The 19,134-nt window shown below is 45.1% G+C and overlaps 1 protein-coding gene across 1 annotated transcript; it reads right to left on the reverse strand.

The window, feature by feature from the left end:
* Positions 1 to 2,422: 2,422 nt before the first annotated feature.
* On the reverse strand, positions 2,423 to 19,056 carry tshz3a (teashirt zinc finger homeobox 3a). Its single transcript, XM_061721399.1, has 2 exons — positions 18,579 to 19,056; positions 2,423 to 6,610 (listed from the first exon to the last, which is right to left on the reverse strand). The coding sequence occupies exons 1-2, from the start codon at positions 18,616 to 18,618 to the stop codon at positions 3,312 to 3,314; spliced, it is 3,339 nt and encodes a 1,112-aa protein (XP_061577383.1). The 5' UTR covers positions 18,619 to 19,056; the 3' UTR covers positions 2,423 to 3,311.
* Between the last annotated feature and the right edge of the window lie 78 nt (positions 19,057 to 19,134).

Raw genomic sequence — 19,134 nt, forward strand, 5'->3', positions numbered from 1 at the left:
TTTAATTCATTTATTCGCCTTGAACAGCTTTTAACTCATTAAATGCTTTTAACCTGTTGATATTTTACGATTTCCATGAGTAACAGAAAGCATTAAGACACAGGAGAGAGCAGGCCTCCGTAAATCTTAGAGAAATCACAATTTATGGATTTTAATAAACACATGCTTGTGTTTAACATGGTGGTCTGTACCAGATTACACGAGCACACCCAGACAGGACTGATATATGTCAATGTCCTCTAAAGAAATTTACCACTATTTTGGCAGCCATTTTGTGTTCCTAAATAGATCGTCTCTCCTCTTCGGCTGTCTGTCTGTCCACGCTGTCATCCGCTCTTGTGTGATTGGTCTGATGGGCTTGATGCTCATCACTCTGTCAGGCCGGGATCGCCTTTCATTAGTCTGGGCCCCTCTATCCGCCACACTCGCACAAATCACATTGACATCCAAACTCCTCAGATCCACAGAGCAATTTAACTGATATTCATTAGAGGGATGACAAGAGCTGATGGGAGATCTGTGGAGTGGAGGAGTGGGGGGACTTATTGTCATCCTATCCTATCCCTGTCCTGTCCGCCTCCTTTCATCCCCCTTCACTGCTGACTTTGTTTTAGGAGCAGTGAGGCGAATCGGCGTTTATAACTATCTAACCCTCAAGGAGAGTCAAGACAAAAGAACAATGAATAACGCGTCTTATCTCCTCTTTATTATTGCAGGGAAACACACTTGTGTGGAAGTTTGTGTTTTTCATGCTAAATAATTGGCTACAGCAGATTTGCGGCTTCTACACTGCTCTCCAGCAGCCGCTATAATGCTTATTCAAGCAGAAGTCTAATCATTTAGCCCTCTCCCTCCAGCCCCTCATTAACCCCCAAAGTGTCAACTATCTCATTAACGCCCCCAACAGTCCTCACCCCAAGTCCATCACTAAGCCCAAAGCATTATCAGTACAGTGTTGGAAAAAAAAAAAAACGATGATGTCCAAGAGATAATATTCTATCTGCAAGGATTCAGTAAGCTCTAAAAAAAAAAAAAAAAAAGAAAAATCCTCACAAGACATTCAATAAGGCTTCTCAGTCTTTTTCATTTACATTATCAATGGCTACCGGCCTGAATCCCATCTTTCAATTATCATCCTTTGTTAAGGGCTTTATTCTGCTTGTCAGATGTGAGTCATCACTGGGTTCTCCCACAACGTTTTACCAATGTATCCTAAACGTCGTAGGGCCGGGAGCAAGTCTGAGGCGGTAATGAGTTTGTGTGAGAAGACGGGGTCAGGACACAGTGTGTGTGTGTTAATTAATCTGTTCCCGGGTGGGAGGAACTGAAGCGAGATGATGAGATTTAAGAGAGTAAATGGGTGTGTTGCACTCGAGCTGTCCTCTGTTGAGTGAGGGAGCGGGGTTAGAGGCTGGGCAAATGGCCGTCACCATAGTAACCAGATAACTTCCCCCGGCCCCAAGTCACTCAGTCAGTCAGTCATGACAAGCAAAGCCTGGGAAGATCAAACAGAAAGAACACAATGTCCCCAGGCGTCTTCGAATAAGGCTGAGGTGGTTGGTCGTGAATCTAACAAGTAGATGTGTGTTAGTTGTGTGTACACCTCCATCTCACAGTCACCGAAAAACATGAAAAAAAGAGAAAAAGAAATTCTCATTACATGGCACTGAGCCTGAATTGTGACAATGCTGATAGCATCAACACCTGCCAGTAATATTGTTAGATCCAAAAGCCTGCTTTGAGGGAATAGCACCTGTCTGTGCATTCTGCACCACTGTCAGCTTGTCTCGGCACGCATATATAGGATCTGCTTTATTTTTTCCAAGGGACAGTCTTGGAGTCCAGGTGTGTGCCAGATCTGCTGTCTGTGCCCAGGGCTCCGGATGGCATCCAAGCCCCCGTGGTAATCAGCCCACTCTGCCTGCTGTTGTAGCCCGCCTGCCTCCTCCTCCTCCAGTGGCTCGTTTCAGGAACATCTGGTGGTTTACATGCAGCACACACCACCTGCCAGACGCCTTGCAGGCAGTGGCACCGCTTGCGCCTCTCGAGTCCGCCCCACAACAACGACACAGAAATCACCAAGAATACTTGACAAATTGTGGTTCTGCATGGGAAAATGTTGAAGGTGGTGTTTTTTTTTTGTGTTTGTTTTGTTTTTTTTTACTTCTACTCAGTGTATCTGCAGATGTCGTCCAGCGAGGAAACTGTCAGCTGATTTATAAATGCTTAGTCATGACATTGTGGTACAATAATTGGGAGGAGTGAGCTTTGTGTCGTGTAATTAATGATTTCTGATTGGCCAAGATGTCTCTCTCTTTATAATTCAAGTGCTTTGAAGCTTCAAAAGATTCAAAATGCAATTTAATATTCAAATTTCTCTGATTGGTTAAGATGAAAAAAAAAAACAATGATTTTTTTGCAGTAATTAATTCAGTTTAATCATAGAAGCACAAGGCATTAACATAGTTGTAGTGTTTTTTTTATCAAATAACTTTTATAAAACTATTGTGCAAAACAGTGTCCTTTTAATCTTCTTCAAAGGCTCTGCACCAGTGGATAGTCTTAGTCCTCTTAAATTAGGAAATATAACAAGTATGCATAATTTAAACAGCAAATCGTATGCTTACATGATATATATACATTTTTACACAGACCTGGATTTTAAGTGCCCCTTACTCAACGATAATGAATAAGGCAGATTTTACAATCAGCAAGAACTCAATAGGCTGTACAGAAATAAAAATGACAATAACAAGTACTGAACTTCTGCAGTTTGGCATAATCTTTTAAAGGAGCTTTTCCAGGCGTTTGGCTGCTTCATAATGTAAAAAAAAAAAAAAAAAAAATGTTTTAAAAATGGCGAGTTTGAAAGGGCATTTTAAAATCTGAACAGGACAGCACTGTACAAAAGTAACATTAAAACATGCAGTCGACCAGCAAATCAAAACCAAACTCACAAAAATACAAAATAAATACATTAAAGTTAATACATTTCAAGTTAATGCTGATCTTCAAGTCAAAAGATTCACATCTGTAGTCTCACATTTCTAAAGGTGAACACAGAGAGAGAGGGAGCTGAACCTCTTTGACCTACAGTATATTTTGATGTGAAATAAATTCATCTTGAAATACAGAGAAATCAGAAATGTTATAGGCCAAACAGATGTAAACACCTTGTGCTGACATTTTATAATGGTAGCTAATAACATCTTTGTGCATTACTACACATTTTGAAGATTCTTTTTTTATTTTAATTATCTTTTAAGAGTCATTCTACTTATGTTTCTGGTATGTCTACAGCTAAAAGTTATTTAATGTTTCTGCAGTTCACACACATATAGCAGATGGTCCTCTGGAGATTTCCCATGGCTCTTGCTGAGGTGAAGTTTGATTGCGTGCTTAGTGGCAAACTTTCGGACGCAGAGCTGGCAGCGGTATACTGCTGCATTACTGCTGGAGTCGTCTTCTGATTGAGAAGAAAGGAAGGACTCTGGGGGCACTACTTTCTCTGTGAGCAGGTTTGAGTCCCTAAGAGTCTGTTTGGGGGACAGCTTGGCCAGATCCCGAATTCTGAACCCTAGATGGGCTTCCAGGTGGCATACATAGGCTGCTGGGGTTCTGATCTGTGAGGCACAGTCACTACAGAAGAATATAGGCTGACCAGAGTCGAGGTTCTTGAGGAACTTGGTTCTGCCCGTTCTCCTCAGCTGGTACTTGACATTAGCCAGCCAGTGGCTGATCGTGGTCATGGAGAGACCTGTGAAACGAGATATGTGCATTCTTTCCTGTGGGCTGAGGTCATTGATGATATATTTCGCCTCTGATGTCTGCCTTAGGCTGGAGGCAAACTGGGCCTGCAGAAGAAGCAGGTGCTGTGGGTTCCAGTTGGAGTGACGGCCCTTGCGTTTGTGACTGTGAAGGGTCAAATCGTCCTCATCGTGTGTGGAGCCGACGACTTCTGTTTTCTCTGGGACCCGGGACCGTGAAGCCGGCTTTGTGATAGGGTGGGACTGTGTCAGGTTTCTAAGCATGTCTGAGATATCCGACAATGCATTTTCATGTAGAGGGCTGCTGGATGTGTAGGGAGAGACGACTGTTAGCTTTGCGGGAGTAACTAGAGAGATGGGCGAGATGGAGGAGGCTGTTGATGATGGCGTTAAGGGGGCTGAGCCCACAGAGCTTCCTTTATCATTTTTGCTTTTTGTGAGGTCCATTGGCTGGTCATCGCTGGACTGGCAAAAACTATTGTCAACTACACTTGCTGACTTTTTGGTTTGTGATGGAGGGGTGGCCACTGCAGCCTTCTCCGTCATGCTCTGGCTGAGCCTAGAAAGCAGGCTGAGGGGATCTTGATTTGGCAAGGAAGGCTTAGCTGCTTTCCCCAAATGAATGTTCATTACTGATTGAAGAGCACTTAGAGGATTGACAAAGGGCTGCTCGGGGGGAGTATGACCAGTGATAATGGCAGTGCTGCATCTCATTGTAGAGGCAAGAGGGGATTTGACCGCAGCTTCTCTCTTGGGCTCTGTTGCCGGGGATGCCCTCTCGCTATGGCTTCCCCTGTCACTGTTGGATGGTGTGACTTCCCTCCATTCCCGAGGTGAGTCCACCTGTCCCCCCTTGTGTGATTCTCCAGCCTCACTACTACAGGGTGATGGTTGGCTCTCCCTCTTTGGAGACAGCTGCTTAACCCTTTGCTCTATTTTTGCTACTTTCTCTGTCACTTTTTTCACTAAATCTTCCATTGCTTGGAAGTTATTGGTGGGAAACGGGGATGACTGACTCAGCGGTGGGGAAATTAGAGGCTGGTTTTTAATGTAGGAGGACACTGCTCCGTCCCCTCCGTTGAACAAGAACTTCATCTGTGAATTCTTTTCCAGACCGCTCTGTTGGAGCTTGAGGGCACTGGGGAACTGGTAAGCTGCATGGATGCTAGGGTAGCCCCCCCAACTTGGATTCCCACTTTGTGCCTTGTTGATGGCAGATGTCACAGTGTTTTCCAGTGATTTGAGAATATCCATCCCACCTTTAGGGCTCTCTTTCAGGTCCTCCTCAGTAAGATAGCTATACTTTGAAATATCATACTTTTCCTCCTTCTCAGAGTCTTCCTCTTTACCAACAGTGACCGTGACTTGCTTTTCAGTTCCAACAACTTCATGTTTGGTGCACTCCTCCTCAACCTCCTCCTTTTTAATCTCTTTGAGAGGAGGGGAGGTGGCAGGGGGAGTGGTGGTTTGAAGAGGTTGACTAGAGAAGGTGGAGGGTGCAAGTGGGACAGACTGGACTCTCTGTTCAGTAGGTGTGGTGACCCTTCTAGGATTGGGTGATGTGGCCTCAGGAAGTGTTTTGATTTTCTTTCCCACAGAGCTGGTCACTCTCAGGAAGTGTCCTGTCACCATCATGTGGGTCCTTAGCTCTTGGAGCGTATTATAGGAGTTGCCACACTCCATACACTTAAGGATTTGGAATTTATTGGACTCAAATTGCCAAGTATAGCTTCCACCATTCTGGTGGCCATATCGATTGTTAGGGGTGGTGTAGGGGCTGGAGGAAGGCCTCTGTGAGGGTTCATTCAGGTCCGACTTTGTTTTAGGGGTTCCATCTCTGGACCGCGGTGCAGAAGTAGAATCCAAACTAAGAATGCTCTTTTTCTTAGGAGACATTATTTTGGCAGCCACGGGGGCCATGGGTTCCTTCAGAGGCACTTTCTGATAGTGTTTGGTCTTGATCATGTGGACACTAAGGTCCTGGAGGGATTCAAAGGAGTGGCCACAATACATGCACTTCAAAACTTTCTGAGCATCCTCTTTCCCCTCCATCTCCAGCAGAGAACGCTTGCGTGGTTTAGACCAGCGCTTCGCGCCACTGCCTGCCTTGTCCTGGTTGTCATCGCGGTAGTGGCCTGTATCATTCATGTGAACTGTCAGCTCCACCAGGGTGTCATAAGCAGCACTACAGCCTTTACAGCGAAATTTACTGGCCCCTGTGAAGATGGAGCCAAACAGCTTGGGGTTTTGCCTGTGGAGTTGGACTGTACTAAAAAGGCTGGGCTCGGACTGAACGGGGTGACGGCTTTGAGGAGGATGCTGTTGCAAAGTCTTTGCCACTGCAGACTGGTGCCAATCATAGCTGCTGCTGCTGCAGCTGCTACTGCTGCTAGTGCTGTTGCTGCGAGTTGGCTTCTCTGCAGGAGCCGAGGACTGTGACTGTAGCGGTGTGGAATTTAGGTTTAACGGTGACCACAAAGGATTAGTCAAGAAGCTGGAATAGATAGCCTTCATTTGTTCTAACGTGTCCACACCTATGGGAGGTGTTTGGGTGTCTGTACTCAGAGATGCATTGACCAAGCTGACCTCAACATTTTTAGAGGTGTTCTCAGAGTCTGAGAGGTGGTCACTTGCCTCACTCATATGTGACTCACTGTCCATCTCTTGTCCTGAGAGCTCTGTGGCCTCAGCATATTCCTGGTCATACGCCAGCTCCTTGGCCGTCCCGGTGTCTTCCTCAGCAAACTCATCTTCTGCGGGAGGGTCATCTTCAGGGACTGGGGCCAGTTGTCTTCCTTCTGCTTCCTCCACGGTGAGCTCTGTCAGCTCCTCCGGAGAATAGGCTGCAAGGAGAATGGAGACAAAGAGAAAAAGGAAAGAGATGAGTTAAATTGCAGGGAGTTAACATGCTATGTTAGAATAACTGAAGAAAAAGTTTTCCTGCAATGTGTGCCCGAGGACTCCCAGGGATAAATGAGCCATCTGTGTGGGAGCCTTTAAAGCTGAGCTGAGAAATTACAGTCATCCCATTTCACCTCATCAACCGTTGAGGTGTTATTTTCCTCTAGGCGAGCCTGTATTTATATACTACCCCAGCCACACGGAACTTATGCCTCTCCTCTTTTCACTCCTTCTATTGGAGGAAAACAAAAAAAGAAATATCTTGGCAAAAACATAATGCACCATTTTATTTATCTCAGGGCACAACAGCTTGAAATGAAAACTAAATCTGAAATTAATGAAGCCCAATCTCACTGTGGCATTCTCCTCTGGGGTAATAAATGAGTTGGATCAACCTCCATCTGTCAGTTAATATGTCTGACGCCTCTTCATCTGCTTCTTCTCTGATTACACACACAGGCATACAGACACATGCACGCGCACAGGCATGGAGCATGTCTTGGAAAAAAAAATTAAAAGAGGGGTGTCAGAGCTCTGCTGATGAAATTTTTGACATGCTGAGAAGCTATCCCACAGTGTGATCTTGACTGCATTAAGTTCATTCGTTTCTTAGTATTTAGTAGATACTGTGCTCAAGGTGCAATCTTCTGTGTGTACTTGGAAGCAAAACACAGACAAATTGACAAATAAAGAAAGTGGTAAGATGAGCTCATGAGTGAGCAGGATAAAGGGTGAATTGAGAGTGAGCGTTGTTGACCTGGTGCTGGAATAAAACTAGCCTGTCACTTTGCATGTTGGTGCCCTGTGCTCTTCTGAGGAGAGATAATAAGTAGGTCTTTGTGCACTGGTCCCACAAACACACACAGACACACATGAGCACACACATTCCTGTCTCTCTTGTGGTGACAAGTCAACCCATCTAACACCAACTCACCTACCGCTCACCCCTAAGCCCCTGCTCCCTCATTTCCTGACCGCTTCACTCACAAAAATGCTCAACTTTAGGAAAAACAAATAATCTCTGAAAATAGTGGATGGCCTGTAGACAGGTCTGAGGCCGTTCGAGCAATATTGTAAACTGAGACAACTGGCACATAAAGAACCTCTAGGTGTGGGTTGAAATGGTTTGAACATTCACACAGCAGAGCCTGCAAATGTGAGCACGGGCGCACACACACACACACACACACACACACACACACACACACACACACACACACACACACACACACACACACACACACACACACACACACACACACACACACACACACACACACACACACACACACACACACACACACACACACACACAAATCCAGTCTAAACAAAAATGTCATAGCTGAAATAACTCTCATTTCCAGTGCTAACAGCCAATCTCTAAGCAGCCATGCGACTGACGCTGGCCTGATTTGGGCCCTGGGGGCACAGTCAGCAGGCAGCCCCACTGAGAGGCCAGCCTAATGGAGACCTGGCAGGTGCGGCCCACTCTCTGTCCTCCCGGAGATTTGGTTTGTCACTGGGTATCCATTACCTGCCACTCTCCGCTGATAGGCCCCGACAGCCCTGATCAAAAGATGTCGTCAGGCCCCAGTCCGCTTGGCAGTCAGTGGCATGTCGTTTGTAAAAAGGGCCAAGCAGGGTGTAAATAAAATGACATGATCACTTCCCCGGCCCCTCATGTTCTGGACACAATTATGATAATGCGGACGTGGGGAGGAGGGGAGGCGTGTGGGAGAATAGAAGAAGGGGCGAAGAGGTAAATGGCTCACACTTGGTCAAAGATACAAAGAATATTTCTCCCCACTACCAGTGCTCGAGTGACTGCCTGCTCTTTCCTCTCACTTTACTTTCTTTCTCCTTCGCTTTGAAAGAGGAAATTCAGTCAGGATGAGGCAGTTAATGTGCCTGCATCCTTACTAGCTGGTCACAGATGTCAGCTTTCATCACGAGGGCCCCGCACATCGCTTGACCAAGTTGTCAGGTCACCTTTTTTTCTTCTTCAGAAAGAAAATACTCCTCCTATTTTCTCACATTGCCCTGCTATTTCATCAAACCATTGCTATATCCAATGTCACAGTCTCGAGCCTTCCCAGGCCCGTCTCCTTCACCTGGTAGCAAATGCTTTACATTTCATACTAATAGAGCTGCGGCCCTATGGGTTATTTTTCATTTGTTACAAAGCCTTGATGGTGCAGAGAGAAAGGGAGGGGGGGGTCCAAAAGGACCAGCAATAAAAACCTTTAGAGTCAAATCGTGCTCCCAGGCAATTTAAAATGCAAAACAAAAACCATTATGTCTGAGCACTATCTGTTAATTTAATCCCCAATGACTGATAATCCATCACACTGGGCGACAACCACATCCAATTATTCTCCCTGCCTTGACTGACAACAGAGGTGATTTATCAAGCTAATAAAAGGTGATAGGAATATAGAGGCTCCCTTAGAATAAATTATGAATATTATGAATACAACAATACTTTGGATGCAGTCTTAACTAATATCTAAGCATATGGTGCCGGGCCAACGTATGAATCTTCCTTATGTGCGTGGGTGTGAGAAAGAGAGAAAATAAGCGAGAATGAGCGCATGTTCTTGTAATGATAAACTGAGCCGGTGCTATGTGGGGGGAAAAAACCCAAGAATCATTAAGTTCCGTGAATGATTCCTTTGGGGCGCGGCTGGGTACGAATGGTAGGAGGAGCATTTTCACACAATCAACATCTCAGTCACAGCTCATGCAAAAATAGCAATAGCAAATTCACACCAACAAAAAAAAAAAAAAGCTGTAAAAAAATGGAAGCCTCACATGCAGGGAGCACATTTCTCCTAGAAAATACACAACCTTAAACACACTCTGCGTGATTATAAACAAAGGTAGTCAGTCAGTTGTGACACCCGCCAAACCTTCCCACTCCACAGACACTCATGCACAAGCACACTTGAACATGCACGTAGATGCAAGCGATGAAGAAAGACAGTGACATCTTGGCATGCAGGAGGCATTCCTGTGGAGTATCATTTTCATAAACATAAGGGCCGCAGACAAGGAGGGAGAGATCATCTGATAGAAATACTGCAGTGCTGCTCTGACAATCAGGAACAACAGAGAGGGCAGGGACAAGGGGTGATTAAGCAGGAAGGTGCTGTGCCTGCCTCTAAAGCAGAGCATTTCAGTGCCTCCTTCCCTCTGTTATGGTACTGGTTTGCTAAATGTCTCCAGGTCCTCTGATGCTATGTCTCAAACGGGCCTCGTGCATGCACGGAAATCCAGCACGAGCAATCTTTACTGAAACAAAATAGGAAGAAAACCAATCTGCGCACACCTTTGCGTACATCTTTAGGGAATGTAAATCTTATGGAAAGAAAACAAAACAAACACTCGCATTTCTCATCATCAAGACACAAATAAGTCCACTCTCTTTTCTCTAAATCATCCTCTTGATGAGCGAGAGGAATGTTCCCGGCTCAGAAACTGTTTCCCCAGCTGTGCAGGCCAGATCACACCCAACAGAAGCAGGGTAAACAGGATGTGCCATTAAAAACTCTACCTGAGTCCGACCCACGTACTCAAACGGCTGCTCGGTCGAAAGCACAACCTTGCCGGCGGCACCGTGATTTAAAAAAAAAGGGATGTCCTTTGTCCGGCCAATGTGGGCACAATATTTCATCTCTGCTTTTTTTCCACATTAAAAATGTGCTACTTGGACAACATATGTCTTTATGTTGTAGAACAAAAAAATGTCTGTAACAGAAAAAAAAAATCTGTATAAACCGCATATAAAATACAAGTTTGTACTATTATTCATTAAAGAGAAACTATATTGTATATTTTTAAGAAAATAAAACAGTAAAAAATGCTACGGTGAAAGTAATGTTTACGTGTAATGGCCAGCTTTGTCTGGCTTTGTTTTATAACTTTATTGTTAGATAACTGCACGGCGCACAAAAACACCGCTGGGATCCAGGGAGGCGACAGGAAGTTGTCCACATAGGTGGTCTTTTCTCGTGTACGGCAATGAACAAGCTTTACGCTCCTGTTCAAAACAACAAAAGGATCAAACAACTGGGAATAAAGGCATACATATTGTATGATAATGAGAAGCTGTTTGCCAAAGAAATTCAAATTTATCATTACTGACTGATAAAAGAAAACCAAAATTGAGGTTAAATGTGGCCCGCAAGACATTTGATCCATTGTGATATTCGGAGGATCAGAAAACAATACCCTAAGAGGAGAGAGTTAAACTGTATCCCAGCGGGACGTGTCTGTCTTGACATGTGTACAGTATTTTAACTGGACCTTGACGTTCTTAAACTAACACAGCCCTCAGTGGGGGGCTCTTACTGACAGGAAACAGCCTGAGAACACTACAAGAGAGGAAGTCACCTCAGCCTCCATCAAATCTAGAAAGAAAGAAAGAAAGAAAAAACAAGACTGCCACCTTGTACTTTTCCTCAAGTTTTCCAGCTGTCTAAAACTCCTTAAATAGATTAGAATAATTTAGTCTAAAACAGCCCCATTCTGTCAAAATAGCAGCAGATCAGTGACATACCTAAAATGCCTTTCTCGTGTACACATGTGTCAAAGTAACACACTCAATCAAACTTAGTTCTCTCCCTCTGTTCCCTTTGATCCTAACCAAAAGGCTGAAAGTCTCATGAGAAAAACTGTAACAGGTGATCTTTGACCAAATGAAAAATTAACAAGTTCTGACATAAGTCGCTTTTGCAGATATGACCCCAGAGAGCCGTGGTGCTGCCTTTTTTTTTTTAGGACTTTAATTCATAACTGTGATACCACCTTGTGCGAACACAGCCTATTGTGTTCCCTGGCCATCGTGGATGTCTTTGTCAGGTTTTATTTGTGTGCGTTCTCTACCCCCTGATGGCATTGTGAATACATTGTGTCCGCCAATTGTAGTGCAGGATGTGTGATATGGGAGATGGGAAAAACAGAGAGATCATTCTGGCCCCAGGCGAAGCTTAGGGCTGAACCTTGTCAGTGCACATAGTGAGAAGAGAGAGAGTGAACAACAACCCTCAGCTGGTTGTTGTGTTATGGCTGGACCTCAAAGCTGCCAGCTGCACATACAGACCCTCACGACCTGAGAATTCATCTAGTTTATCTGACGTGGGACAAGCCGTGGACACATAACGGCCTCCTGTAACTTACTCTGACAGAGAATAGAACGAGGTCACAAACTCATGAAATCCCAGTTTCAAGCAGCCACAATAAGCGATAAAGAAAATGCAAACAAACCAAAGAAAAATCAACACAACCTTCTTCCACAGGTGCAGAACCAAGGCCACAAAATCAGAACTGGTAAGGAAGGTGATGATCCAGTTAAAATCTCCAGATGTCAGACCTGTCAACTCTGTCAGGTCTGTTGACAGATGGTCAATCAACTTTCTAACGCGATATCCTTTCTCCCGCTTTTCCAAGTCTTTTTCTTCATGTACACCTTACGCGAGAGGTTCTCAGGTGACGTTCCACAGAGCAGCGCTTTATTTCTTTTATAGGCTGTGTGAATGGAGAAAAACAGCAAAAGGAAGGTCGACAGAGGGTCAAACTTAAGATAAATGATATTACTTAATCAGATTGAAATCTCGGACAACTGTACATATGACCTTTTAGATTACTCTTTCGTACCGACGCCAACTTCCTGCCCAGATTTAGCCCGCAAGACAAAGGCTGAAGCAAACACCAGAGGTAAATACCATGGCAATTTCTTCAGACAAATCATCTAATCAGTTTGCAATTTCAAACTGGGGAATCTGAACGCCTCCTTGACAGCGAGCTCGGCTGATCATTTTCATGTTTTCAATCAAGTTTTCATCGTCAACAGAGTGTTTCTAGGCCCATCTCAAACCCGTCTGTTTCTTCCCCGCCTGGTCTCTCTGCTATGGGCAGGAAGTTGTAAAACTGTCTAAAGCATATTATGGGATGTCACAGCAGGACATACAGGAATCTGACTTGCATTACTTTTTGGTCGTGGCTATTCTTTTTCCTTATTCCAGAATATTTCCTAGACTTTATTTTGAGTCATAATAACTTCACAAAAAAAAAAAAATCTAATTAAACCTCTCTAAGCAATCTATGGAATGTATTTCAGATTTATTAGGCTAATATTCTGCCATAACTTTTTGTAATTGTGATACATTAATCATGAAGTGACATCTCAGCTATTTCTTACAACAACAAAAAAGAAGAAAAAAGGGATTCCTATTACAAATAAAATATGTATAAAAAAACAACCTTTTGGGTTGCTTTTTGCCGGAGGACATAAAAGGGTCAAAATTGCTGTTCAAATAAAGGTTTACGTAGATCTAAATTAATAGTCTGAATTTAGGGTTCTGCTAGTAAAAACGTTGGCTGGGTTTTAGATTTTGACTATTTGAGTTTTTGTGATTTTTTTTCCTTCTATTTGTTCAACATCTAGGATAGAAACTAATGTCGTGTTCAGAGTTCAAACTTTGAATAAAGGTACGGGGTGAAGGGAACGAGGTCGGGTTGGCGAGTGAGACGACCAAATCCCCCTCACAACACACAGCTGCTGCCATGATCGCCTAGCAACGAGGAGGTGATGGACGCAGTCTGAAGATGGATGGCCACCATAAATCACAGAAGAGTGTAGGAGGAGGAGGTAGGAGGCAGGGAGAAGGGAACGAGGAGAGGACAAAAAACAAAATAACTGTTTTTTTTCCTTTCTCTGTTTTTCTCTCGGAGCAGAAGCAGAGCCGACCTTGCCTTGACCTCTCACTGTACTTTCATTCATGGTTGTTGGAGAAGGAGGCAGGACTGGAGACTCTTCTGGGCAAAGCTAAATGGAAACTTAATCATTAGAGTCAGTTATAGTGGATCCAATGAATCATTTTAAATATATATAACAAGCCTTTGCCGTGCCCTTTAGTGTCAAGAGTTTTTCCAAGAATATACCAACTTCTTAAATATGATAACGACGAATATAACTTTCACAAAGCGACCCTCCAGGCAAGGCAATCTGGGTAGTGTAGTTGTGGGATAAACATCCCTGGGCTATCTGATTATGGCTTACTGCTGCAGCACTGGTGTCTAGTAACACTCAGAGAGAGCGCTCAGCCATCCATCACACAGTGAGTGTCTGTCTAACCACACCCTGCTTCTTCTCGTCCTGGCTCTCCAGTTACAGCCATACACGGCTGGCCTAAATAATATTCCTCATGATAAATGGCACTATAAGCCTGGTATCCATCATTAATCTGATTTTTAAAGAAGCATCCATCTTGGAGAGAGGCTGTTTGGGCCACGGGAGAGCAGAGCAGCTCGGGTTCATATAAAGGCCAGGCTGCTACATGAGTGATACCTGTCAGTCCAGTTCATCAGGGAGCGGCATGCACGCATTAAACATTGACGCCATATGGCCGCACAGACACACACACACTTCTATGGTGCCTGCAGTGCTAGCCGTGCATATTTAATCTATAAACAACAATAACGAACTCGTGTGATCTGTATACTTACGAAGCATATTTCTCCCCTTCATTCAGACATCTTGCAACGTGTCATGGAAGAACTTTCTGTCACTCATCAAAGCACAGCTCAGTGTAACTCAATCCTCCCTGTCATCTTGAAAAAATCTCCCCTCCCATACTCTCCTCCTTAAGGGTTTCAGGAAAACCCACTCTTCCCTGGAAAATGTCTCACAGACAGACAAACATGAGTTTGTGTGTCTCTCCTCCAACTCTGCACCTCATTCTGCACTCCTCTACTTTCCTGACTTTCCCCTCAGTCCACTCCGGTTTTTTCTCTCTCTATTCCTCTCCCTCCCTGTCCTCCATTCCACTTCTTCTCTGTGTGTCTGCTAAAGCCTGTTTGATAAATGACACATGTCACCGTGTCAGAAGCGAAGGGTGGGTCAGTGATAAATGACTCTGTTGAAAAGGAAATCGGCTCTTTGGCATGACCGGGGTATTCTCCCCTCGGATTGGGTTTCAGGACCCCTGAAGACCAGAGCAGCTCAGTTTCCTCGAAAAAGAGCACACATCCCACCAGGCTCCGACGCTCTCTACCTCTGGGAGGGGTGAGTGGGTTGGTGGTGAGGGTGGACGAATCGGGCCTGTCCCAATTGTCGCTACAGTGCAAGCTGCATCTATCACAACAGCGGTGGGGGGGCAGTTCCAGCTGAAAACCTTGGCTACAAGCACAGTGAAAAGTGAAAGAGAGGAGTGCACGGCTAATAGTTTTATGTGTGTGACACTACAGCAGCACTTGCACTCCTCTTTCTCTCCTAGAGCCCAACCCTATGCCTCGACATCTGCCAAGTGTGTGTTAAAAAGGAGAGAAGGCCTATTTCAACGCCCCCTGTTCTTCCTCATCCCCACACCACCAGCACCTCCTCCTCTCCTCCATGTGCCCTCTTTATTTCTCCTCTTAATGTCTCCCTTTCAGTCTTTTACTAGCAAGTTGGCAGTGTTATCATTGCACAGGCAGGATTTATGGAGTCGAGGCCTATGGCAAAAACAAAAAGACGTCTGTCAATACCTGTGGGAAACACTCTGTCAACTGTCCTCCTCCTCCCTCCACCGGTGCTCACAGCTTCATTAGGTATGCACTTATCAGACTCGTAGATCACAGACATGACTCAACCTCACCAGAATCCAGCTACAGGACTTTCATTAGCAACGAGGCCTGCAAGGCCAAAACATTTGCCTCGGTCACACCTGCAAGCAACTTCAGCGGGGGCGTATTGTTGTTAGAGCTCGTTGGCAATATTGGCATGCATGTCGGCCAACAATTATGGCCCAACTATCGCTCCCCTGCTGCTTCTGTGAGGGCACGCTTTCCACACAAAAACAACAGGAAGGGAGACAGATATAAAGGCAGCTCACTTTGTTTCACTTGCTGCTTTACAACTCAGCCACAACATGTGTTTGGTGAGTCTGCAACGTGTGCTGTAAACACTTGCATCTTTACCCGCGTCAGCACTCTGTTTCTGTCTGTCTCCAGTTTCTGCATTGGCGTGCACTCTACTTATGTTGCATAGGTGATGCACAAAGACAAACAGATGGGGAGAAGAAAAAAAAACTTCAGGCCTACGGAGCCCAGAGAATTATGGCCTGGCCCCAGCAGGTGCTCTACAGTTACCATTCCTTTCATTAGTAGTATCACAAGCCAAACCACACAAGACTGCAAGCCCACTGATTTCAGTGTACAGTCACATACTCTATGATAAACAGGAGTGATAGCTGCCAATCTGGCAGCTGTAATCCTGACCCAGCAGAAAGAGGAAACTGCAACTTCAAATCAGACCCACGCCCACTCCTTCGATATCAGGTTCTTGCTTCGGATTCAGTAATACTAAAATGAGCCTCTGACAGTGAAAAAGAGGAGATGAATTGCGCGCTCTGTCATGACCTCAAGACTGCAGTGACACATGCAACACAAGGGATACTGTAAACACTCCTCATCCATTCTGCGGATATACTGTACTTCAGAGCACGGACGCGGCGATGACAAAGCTGCGTCTTTGGCCACACGCTGTAAAGCCGGTGTTGAATTCCTGCTAAATCGATAGAACATTTCAACTCTCTGAAACCATTTCACTAGCTTCAGGCCCTGAACTTGTGGTGAAGCTAATCACCCGCCACAAAGGAAGGAGGTCTGTATTTCAACAGCAGGGAAAACTCTCCCTCTCTCGTGCCTGTGCGCCTGTTTACGTGGCCAGCTGCCCTCGGTTGTTAAGAACACTCAGACCTGACCCAGGTACGCAGGCCCATTTGTCACCTGCAGCAGAAAATTGAGTTACAGCACAACCAAAGGCGAGTGGCTCTGTGTAATATCAAGTTGATTACATCAAAGTGGTGGCAAACCTCATTGGGCTGGGCACCCCGAGCTTGTCATCTCCAATCACCGGGCCTGTCAGGACTCCATCAGCCTCACGGCTAATTGGACCAACGCTAATGAAGCAGGCAAAACAAGTTTTCTACTGTGGGGAGAGAAAACCTTTCAGAGAGGAAAGAAAACGAGAGAGAAGCTAAGTACTTGTGTGTGTATGTGCATTCGAGAGACAATGAGGGAGCAAAGCTGGATGTGTGCAATGCGTGTGTGTTGTTGGGGTGTGTTTGTGTGTGTAGATTTTTCATGCAAGTCTCAAGGTTGCAGTGGGCTGACTCTCCCCCTAAGTCCCTAATCAAGGCCCATCATCTGTCATCCTTTTCTTTGCTCTCTCTATCACCATGCTCTGTGCTGCAATCAATTCATCATCACCCTTTGTGTGCCACTGAACAGTTGACAACTTTATAACTTGCAGCTGCACGGGCTGACTGACAGGGGTGGAAGGGGAGCATGAAAAAATGAAGAAATGAATAGATGAATGAATGAACAAAGAAGAGTGGTTTCAGGGAGAAAAAGTTGTTTTCTAACAACACAAAACGATCTATATTACAGCCTTTTATTCCCTTTCGTCAACAGAGAAACAGCAGTGTAGCAGGGAGCAGAGTGGAGAGTAAGAGGAGGAGATGAAGAAAAAAAAAAAAAAGCATCCTTCTCACTGATCTGAAATCAGAAAGCTTTCAGTCATTCTTTATGTGCTCCCTGCGGCCACTCTGAGCCAGTGAGCATGTACATTAGGCTTGGGCATTTTGATGAAATAAAAGCCCAGGCCAGCTTATGGCTAAACAGAATGGGAGCACTCACTCAGCCTGTCTCTGATTGACCATTAAAGCCATTGATGAATGGGCCTGTCAGGGGAGAGACAATTAAATCAAACATGAAACAAAGCCGTTGTGACGGCCCGGTCTGACAGAGCAAACCCATTCCTCCCCTCCATTACATAGCACACGGCTCCTTTTACAACCCCTAACCCACTCCCCCCACCCCGCCTCCCTCACCCACTGTATGCGTTTGACTGTGTGTGTGTGTGTGTGTGTGTGTGTGTGTGTTTGTGTTTGGAGTGAACAAGCATGTGCACATGGGAGTGTGAGGTTCTCTGCTGGAAGTGTGTGTCTGTCTGCGTATGTGATGTCTCACTGAACCCCCCCCCCCCCCCCCCCCCCCCCACACACACACACACACACACACACTCTTTCACTTTTTTGAGTCACCAGAACGTCAGTGACACAAAGTCTATGCGTGTGTAAAAGTGAGTGCGACAGAGAGAGAGAGAGAGAAAGAGAGAGTAAAAAGTACACGGGGCCTTTCAAAGTGGTTTCAACGTGACGTCAGGGGCCCGCAGCACATGTTGGGAAGTGATTTTCTGATGCAAATCGGGAAGGATCAGATCAAAGCCGCATGACAGCCAATCAATCAACCGTCAAATCGGACATGGCAACTGTCGATTATGCCTCATTCCAGCCCACGAAACAGCATTGTCTGTTCTCAACTTGTTTATCTTATCCCCAAAAAAGAGAAAAACCTCAGGAGGTAGGGTTTTTTCTCCTCCTCTCGCTAGTGCAAAGAAGTTATGCGCCCGGATCAAATGCGCACAAAGCCTTTATGTTCTTTATGGCACGCCTCGGGCTCTCACCATCACGAAAATTATGCTTTTATTCCACTACAAGCTTCAACTTTCATGATCAACTGTAAATGGGAGGTAAGGAAAATAAAATAAAAAAATGGTACATGACCAGAGATTGAAGTTTGGGTTATATAGGAAGCGAAAGTTTACAGCAGCCGAGTCATCCGAAGTGTGGCCACAGTGACCGCACGGCGTGGGGAGCGAACACGCAGACCCACACGGAGATGTGTGCAAACAAAAAAACAGAAAAAAAAGGTATGTAATCTCACAAGAGTAGCCAAGAGTGACAAAAGCGCATCGTTACACAAAAGCCACAAAGTGGAAACGGAAACGCAGCGACTGTAAAAACGGAGCTTCCCAAAACAAACCTTCACATCCGCAGCTTTTGACACAGCAGAAAAAGCTCATACCTGCTGCGCGCTTGGGCGCTTCTTGTTTCCTCCGTGGCATGTTGGTGTGCGAGGGTTTTCCGTGAAAACTCTTCTTTTTTTGATTTTTTTTTTTTTTTTTTTTTTTAATTCATGTAACTACCACCCCCCTCTCTCCGTATCCGGGAATATCCACCTCTACTCGAAGGAGGAAAAAAAAAAAAAGAAAAAAGAAAAGAAAAAAAAAGATTTACGCCTTCATGTAGTAGACTGCACAACATCGGAGAGTCCGACGGGAAGGGGCACTAAAAACCATCGTTACGGAATAAGCTGCCTGCGCGGAAGAAAAAGAAAAGTCAGCGGGAGAATAAATGAACGAGGAAACGGAACGTGGATGAGGGTTTTTTGTTGTTGTTGTTGTTGTTGCTGCTGCTTTCCGCGTTGAAAAATGTCAGCGGTGATAGCCTGCGTCCACCTCGGCTGCCTGGTCTGGCAACAGGCAAAGTTGAGGGATAAGGGAGATGATCGCGTCACTCACACAGGAGAATGGGCAAACCCACCGCTCCGTTAACTCTTTACTTCTCACAGAGGGGCGGAC

The sequence above is a fragment of the Cololabis saira genome, chromosome 5 (assembly GCF_033807715.1).
Source record: "Cololabis saira isolate AMF1-May2022 chromosome 5, fColSai1.1, whole genome shotgun sequence".
NCBI classification, from domain to species: domain Eukaryota; kingdom Metazoa; phylum Chordata; class Actinopteri; order Beloniformes; family Belonidae; genus Cololabis; species Cololabis saira.